General features: G+C 45.7%; 1 protein-coding gene across 1 annotated transcript in view; it reads right to left on the minus strand.

Moving 5' to 3' along the window:
• PRKG1 (protein kinase, cGMP-dependent, type I) overlaps positions 1-7,976 on the minus strand; it is a 31,303-nt gene that overhangs the window by 8,441 nt on the left and 14,886 nt on the right. The window contains exons 3-4 of the mRNA XM_009584174.1: positions 4,455-4,544; positions 1,905-2,046 (exon numbers count right to left, since the gene is read on the minus strand). Of these exons, the coding sequence (XP_009582469.1) occupies positions 1,905-2,046; positions 4,455-4,544 (232 nt within the window). The remainder of the gene's footprint in view (positions 1-1,904; positions 2,047-4,454; positions 4,545-7,976) is intronic.

Below are 7,976 nucleotides of genomic sequence, written 5' to 3' on the forward strand. Positions count from 1 at the left end.
GAGGTCTCCCCTCAGCCTCCTCTCCTCCAGGCTAAACAGCCCCAGTTCCCTCAGCCGCTCCTCATCAGACTTGTTCTAATGAGAAATTCAGATTTCTCTCCAGTATAAAGAGCGATGCAGTACGAGTGTCCTCCCAATTTGCTTGAGGCTGCTGGAACGTGCTGGCGGGCTCACAAACCTCAGCGTGCCCCTATGGCACCGGCAAGCACGGAAAATCAGATTACACTGGGCCCTGAAGCCGTCCTTCGGGGCCCAGGCAGAGCTCAGGTTAAGAGGCTTACTGTATTTTTAGCTCTACCCCCGCTGCCCTGCCCGGCCTTGGCGCTGTGCTGGCCCAGAGCCGCGGTCTGCAGCACACTCTGCTGTCCCTTGATGGCTGCGAGATGCTCCTGCACCTCCCTGTGCTGGTCAGGGGCAAATTGTCCTACATGGTCACAGTCCCACATGAGATCTGGGACACTTCTTGTGCTATTGTGGATGTGTTCAGGGAGATCAACATGTCTAAGGAGCTGGGGGTTGGTGATGGGACCAGCAGAGACCCCGCTCCAGATCCTCCTGAGGTGGGAAGGAGGACAGTCCTGCACCTAATCCTCCTTGATCATCCAACATCTCGGAGGTCCCCCCTGGCCTTAGCGAAAAGCTGTAGAGGATAAACTTTGATGTCATTCACTAGGCTTGGTGTCATGGTGAGACACACGGCGGCTGCCACCAGGCTGTAAAGGCCCATGGCGGAGATGTTCTCACTTACTGCTCCCACCTGCTGACGCCGCTCCTGGGTTTCCCTCCTCAAAGGCAGGGAAGAGTCCCCAAGCCGAGAGGGAGAACCCTTGGCCCCCCGTGACCCTCAGGGAAGGCATCAGCCCCTCTCGGACGCAGCTCTTTTTAGGAGTGCATTGCCCTGTCCTTCACTGATGGCTTCCCAAGGGACACATCCTCCAGCACCTCCCACCAAGGGAAGTCTTTCTTCTCTTCTCCCCGTCTCCGTGGGCTCAGCTGGCATTTGGGGTGTACCTTACACGCAGGGCACCTCTACAGTGATTTTTGAGGCAAAAAAGTAACATGAGTGAAGAACGCAATACCGTGAAACCCATCAGAAACTCCCTAATGTGGGGGGCGGAGGTCTTGCACACGCTGCTGTCCTGGTTTGAGGAGGTGGATCTTGCAGGGGGACAGCACCGAGAAGGACCGCGACCTTCTGGGAAGAGCAGTTTCAGGCAGAGCCTTAGGCAGCCGTCCCAGAGGAGTTTGCACGGATCAGTCAGGTGTGTTATTGGGGCTAAAACACAAGTGGCTCTCCTAAAGCCAGAAGCTCTATTGGCCACAGTTCAGCAACAGAGTCCAGAGCAATTAATAATAATAATTTCTTGCCATGACAGGATCATGATTAATACTTCCATTAAAAACGCCTTTTTTTATTGCTCACACAAAGGACCTGACCCAGTAGCTTGCAAAATTTGCTTCACCAGTCGCCTGTAAAGCCCACAGATACAAGTCCTCCCCCCTCCTCCCAATATTCTAAGACACCTACTTTCAAGTTATTTTTTAGTCTTTCAGTAGCTCCAAAACAGCTGGATGGACTTCTCTTGAAGCTCTTCTCTAAACATTTCCACTTCAGGACCACAGATCTGAATTTCAAGCCAGAATCAGTGTTTCCCAGCTCAGCCGTACCCTGAGCCTCAGTCTGCTGGAGGTCGGGAAAACATCCTGGTGGTGGGTGACGACACCCTTGCCCTGATGTCATCTCAGCATCTACCGATGGCCACCATCAGAGACAGGACCCTGGTCTGGGTGGACTTTGCTTCTGACCCTTTATGGCTACTCCTGTGTTCTCCTCTACCCCTAACACCAGTTGTCTGGTAGCAGCGGTGACTTTTTTTGGCAAACCAGACGTTGCAGGCACTCACCAGTTTGGCGTAACCTCGATGATCCAGAATGAGGTTTTCTGGCTTGAGGTCCCTATAAATGATCCCTTTGGAATGCAAATAGGCGAAAGCTTCGACCACGCACGCCGTGTAAAACCTGGTCGTCGAATCCTCAAATGAACCTCTATGTAAAATGAGGGAGGGAAAGGGGATAAAGCGATTAGATCTCTTCCCTTAGTGGACTTCACCCTACTGTTAAAATATCTACACAGTTCAGCAGAATCACTCTAATACCTGGGAAGTGCCTGGTGCTGAACTCACCTTTATATATACATTTAATTGCATTTCCATTTTTGAAGTTAGCATCTTTGCCTTCAATCCACCTTCATATCAAACATTCCTATCTCAAATATTTTAGGTTTTACTTTGTAATTTCACTTCATAGAGGTAAAATTCACAAATCATTATCTTGTATGCAAAAGGTCATTTTTTTATTGTAATATTTGACTTTTGGGTGATGAAGCTCTTTTGAGCTATGGAGATCAAGAACTCCTGCACTGATGTTCATAACCGAGCCAAAAGGCAGAAAAATTACAGTTGCTGGGCCTTGAAGTGCTAATTGCAAATTCAGCATGAACTGCACTTTTGGATCCTCGTTTCAGCACCAGTTTGCAACCAGTTTTCCGAAGCAAACCATACCCCCCGCGCGGTGGGAGCTGGCTGAGTTCAGAAGCGTGTCTAAGCTAGGTGGCAGCAGAACCACAATTTAAAGCCGAGAGAATTAAAGATGAAATTCTCAGCCTCTGACAAAGACGATAAAAAATACAACCCGGCACCTGCTAACTTTGCTACGGTTCTCGTTTTAATGGTCCGGAGAAGGCAGGTTGTTAGGAAAAGGAAGAATTACAAAAAATTCGTTCTAGGTAATTAAAAAAGAATTTAATCTTTGCTTTCCGATCAATCTTTCTGATGCATTTCTTTCGCTTGCCAAATTTAATTAAATTACGTTCCAATTACGAGCCTATTACATAGTGACATGCAATTCACCGCATCTTTTCCTGCCCCGCGGGCGTATTACGGGCACGTCCCACGTACACCCTCGCAACCCACCCGCAACCAAAACCCAGCGCTGCAAGGTCAAACCCTCCCAAGGCAGGAAATACCAGGACCACATTTGCTTGTGCATTACGGCGCGGTATGTAATTACATGCTTTCCTAACTTTTTTTTTCCGTGGCACTTCTGCGTCCCGACGGCATACTGCTCCTTGCCGGGTGCGGATTTGATGCATGATCCTGTTTCCCACTTGGATGAGCGGCCCTCGTGTATTATGTGATATCTGGACGAAAAGCCCATGCAGAACTATTGATTTCCTCCCGCTCATTGCTATCAGACCTGACCGTGTCATAAATATTAAGAAATATGAATAGATATTATTTATCACAGGGCCTCTGTGATAGAGGTGGATGTTGCTATTGACAGTTACAGAGGGTGGGCAGCGGAGCAAACACTGAGATGAAAAAAGCAGGTCTTCCTCTGGGATGGGAAATTGTGGTTTTTCAGATGACTTTGAAGAAGTCTGCATTTTTTACCTTGAAAACGCACTTTCCCATGGATTTCATTCGCAACTGTGAACTCTCACTCACGCCACTGCTGCCTTAGGGCCTTGGTTTGTAAGTCCAGAGTTTAAAACGGCCACGGCAGCAATGCCTAAAGGTGCCGCGCTGGAAGGACCCTATCTCCGGAGCGTGTCTTGCAGGAACGCAGCGAGACTGGCCTTGGCATTGCACCTCCTGCAAGGCCTGGCTGCACCCTGCAAGGTCATCCTCTGCCATCATCCGTGCTGCCCGAAGCCTTTGTCACCGTTAAGACAGTCCCACGTTTCCCTACCAGGTGCCTGAGCCTCCAGCCAGGCTCCCAAACGTGAGAAAGGTAGTGTGGGCACCAAGGACGCTTGTCCCAGCTGTAATTTCTGTGGTTGCAAAAGGTTGTTGTTCTAGCCAATTAAAAATTAAATTAAGTAATTAATTATTTCGATTAAAATTAAAATATGCTGCCGGCTATTTCGGGGTACCCTTTAGAGATGAAGACACAGGGAAAGGGCAGTCAAAGACTGGTCGTAGATGCAATCTATCACATGACTACCATCGCTACCATCACTGCTTTCTGTATTTTTTCCGAGAGGCCACGACAAAGTACCTCTGGATAAGTCTCCACTTACATAAAGCCTTGTACGTGTTGGATGCAACCTAAATCAGTCCTTATTCTCAGTTATAACTGGCTTCACTTTGTCTCTAGTCAACTGCATAGGAACAAAAATAGCTCCTCACCTTTCTGGGATCTTAAATCAAACATAGCATGGTAAGATCCAGATTTTGCCCGTGAAAGATCCTAGAATCATAGAATGGTTTGGGTTGGAAGGGACCTTAAAGATCATCTAGTTCCAACCCCCTGCCATGGGCAGGGACACCTTCCACTAGACCAAGTTGCTCAAAGCCCCATCCAACCTGGCCTTGATAAAGACCTTTGGTTATCTGGAGGAGGCATATTAGAAAATAACCCACTTTGTAGGACAACAGTTTCTCACAACTTACCTGTCCCTGAGAATTGTCCAGAGCTCTCCACCTAGACAGGCTTCCATCAGCATGTACAGGTACTTGCTGTCCTTGAACGTCCTGTAGAGCCTGTCGTTGGCAAACGAGAAAATCACAAAGAAATCCACAACACAAGTGAAGGCACCAATCGTTCCCACTTCTCACGGACCGTGGGCTTCATCCCAGGAAGCACCACAAGACTAAGGGGAATCTTTCAGAGCTAGTGCTACATTTAAGGAGATGATTTCAATGCCTTTTCTTGGGTGGGAAATATTTCAGCAGAAAAGGACGGGCATCTGAGTGGTGAAGCGTATAGCGGACCTCAGAAGGAAACGTCACCACTAGTCTGGGTGCTACATATAGAATCTGCCATTTCTAACGGCATAACCTGACACTTGGCTTTCCAGATGTGCTGGAACGAGAAGTTTTCCTACCATTATTATAACATCCATATCATCTTAATCTTCACGCTACAGAGCCGGCTGCAGATTGGCAGTCTTCCTTCCATTGGATCATTTCAAAGGAGCGCCGCCCAACTTGTGATTCATTTCAGAACTTAAACCCACTGATTTGGTAGAGTTTAAAGAGAACCCACTGACGTGCAGGTATCTAAAAGTGCTCTTCGTCTTCCTCCCAGGGACCAAATGTGGAGGAAAAATTGCCCAAAGGGATAGATGAACCCGTCCTCCTTCTCAAGGGCAATCTAAATTGTGCGGTAAAATCCATGCTCTGTGTTTAATATGATACATTAAACAAATGGAACTATAAAACTATGGAAATAAAAATAGGGAATTCAGTATTGGCCGTTTTATTTAATTTTAATGTTGAACTACTTTTGTACTTCTTGTTACATGTGTGGGTATATCGGTTCAGGCTGCCCGCAGGAATGAGCCTGCCGTATGTGGATACTGGAAAGGTTTCTTTGCAGCTGCACTGTTTAGAAATTAATTTTAAAAATCTGAGCTCCGCAGCCGAAGGGGATGCTGAGGGATATTCCGTTATGGTGTAATTGCTCCATTCATGGGCATATCCAAGAGTTAAAAATTAAAGGGCTGATGCAACACGATGTAAATTAAAACAGGTGGTTTCGCAGACTCTAGCTCTTCCCAGCCACTGATAAATCCAGTTATTAGTATCTTTTACGGAACTGTGTGATGGACCAGGGGGAAAACACAGCAGGATTCAGTTCCTTTCGAAGGCATTCAGTTAAATATTAACTTAAGGTACGTGGCAAAACATCCTGGCAGCTACAGCTTGGCTCCGATATGCTTTCACATCACGATGCTAGACAGCATTTGTCTCCTGTCTGTGTTTGCGTAGCACCCAGCACACAGCTTAGCGGCAGTTACCCGCTGTATTTTTGGCATGTTTAACAGAAAAAGCCCCCAGCAGGTGCAGCTGTGATGTAGGCAGGAGTTTGGGTACCGAATATGCTCAGTGCTTATCTACCTCGAAAATATTCTGTAGCTAAAAGGCGCTATTTGCAGCCAGAACAAAACTTAACTTAAAGGAAAAAAAATGAACCCGTGTTTCAGATTTTTCGTTACTCTACTATTACCTATGTTGACATTTAAAACCTCAGTTATAACATGCTTCTCAGAAAAAGCTGGAACAAACTTACTGACCATATCATATGGTTAAAATTTATGAGTTTAACAAAAAAAAATCTTACTTCTTGCCAGCTGGAGAAAATACAATTTATCTTAATAAACATTTCATCTACATTAAGGTTTACATAAACCCTACATATTCAAGAATCCAAAATATGAGTAACTAAATATTTTAAATTGTTCAATAATTTAAATGCTACTGAAATAAGGCATTACTTTCCCTAGTTAAGGTAGCCCTGCTGCAAAATTGCTTTCCAGAAAATTTTATGGGCATCAAATCTGGCCTAAAATGTGCAGGGGAAAAAAAAATCAAATATTGTTTATCAACTGTAATGGAAGCTTAAAATTTATACATGATGAAACCGCACTATTTCAGTAAATCAAGCAGTTGCAAGTTTAAAATGTCACAAAATTTGAATTCATTTTTTATTCATTTATTTTCTTATTCATCTAAGTGTGTGCAGACCCACTGCAGACATCCATGGCTCAACGCTTGTTTGGCCCTTTGCCAAACCCACACAGAGCATTTTGTTCTGTGAAATTCTTAGTTTACCTACGAGTAACTTTTATTTAGTGATACCTGCCCTCTTCTGCTTCTTTTGCCTAGTTTAATTCATTTGAATAACCAAACGGAACTATTCTTCAAAGATTTTTAACGAACAGGTTCATGATTAATTAAGAAAATAATGGGGTTCTTTGGGAATTTTGTCTTTCCCGTTCTGATATCCCAGAGGTCATGTCCTTGCTCCAAGATCATTTTAAACCCACCTTTCACCTGGCATCTCAAAACACAATTAATCTACCGAAGTGATATGATTTCTGCCCGTAGCACCCAGAAAAATATTATCCCAGCTGGCCCAAGAAAGGTATGAACAGGTTATGAGTAATTTTAAGATAGAAATTATAACAACTTCAAATCCTTGTGGACATGCGAAAGGAGAAGCGAGGGGGAAAAGCAGACACAGAGTTTGATAAATCAGAGAGGATTTTCTATCTGCGGCCCATGCAATAGCAAAAGATGGGACTTTATGACTTAGAAAGTCCCTTCCCAGTGCAGGATTTCCATGGGGTATTAAAAATAGTTAAGGGAGGCTTGTTACGGAGAAGGATGGGGATTATTGCATGATATGGAAGTAAATGACCTATGGCTAACGTATCCTTTTTTCACCCGCCTACCGAAAAGAATAAAAAGTGGGAAAGAAGAAGTATTTATTTTATGAGCAACGAGTATCAGTGGCTCCATTAAGAGATGTTTGCAGGCTCGGGCTTTTTGTTTAGGAGGGAGTATTTCTGGACACGGTGTCAAAACGTCCCTGGTTGGCTGGCCCTGCACTTCACCTCCCTTTACACCCCGATCCCGAGACAGCTCAGCCTTCAGAAAATAACTATAGGCTGAAAGAGCCCGCAAGGTATATTTGGCTCTAGCCTAGGTAACGGGGGCATGTTTGTGAATCGAATATTATAGCGTGAAGGAAACTGCAGCCGGGCAGGGTGTTGGGCTGCAGTTGTCACCCATGAATCAGAGGCGAAGCCGTGGGCTCCGGGGGAATCCCAGGGATCAGCCCGGGAAGGAAACACCCCCTTAGCGACTGAGGGCTGGCCATCAGTCATTTTTAAAATGCAAAAGTGGCCTTTGCATTTTTATCACAGGGGTTTGGTTTCGCCCCTGGGTTAGCATGTCTCTCTAGAGCAATTTTTGGGAGCGGGGTTGATCTCCTCCGGCAAAAGGCAAGTAAGTGCTTCAGGCATCTCTTTGAGGGTGGGACGCAGCACCCTTGGCTTAGACGAGAGGCTGCCCTTTTAGATACCTCCAGCTGCATTGTCCTGCCAGAGGTTCTCACCACCCACCGCTCTTATCCCGACTTAAACGGTACAAAAAACCATCTCTGCTGCCTGCTGACCGATACTCGCA

Source organism: Fulmarus glacialis, unplaced genomic scaffold, assembly GCF_000690835.1.
Source record: "Fulmarus glacialis isolate BGI_N327 unplaced genomic scaffold, ASM69083v1 scaffold13308, whole genome shotgun sequence".
NCBI lineage: Eukaryota > Metazoa > Chordata > Aves > Procellariiformes > Procellariidae > Fulmarus > Fulmarus glacialis.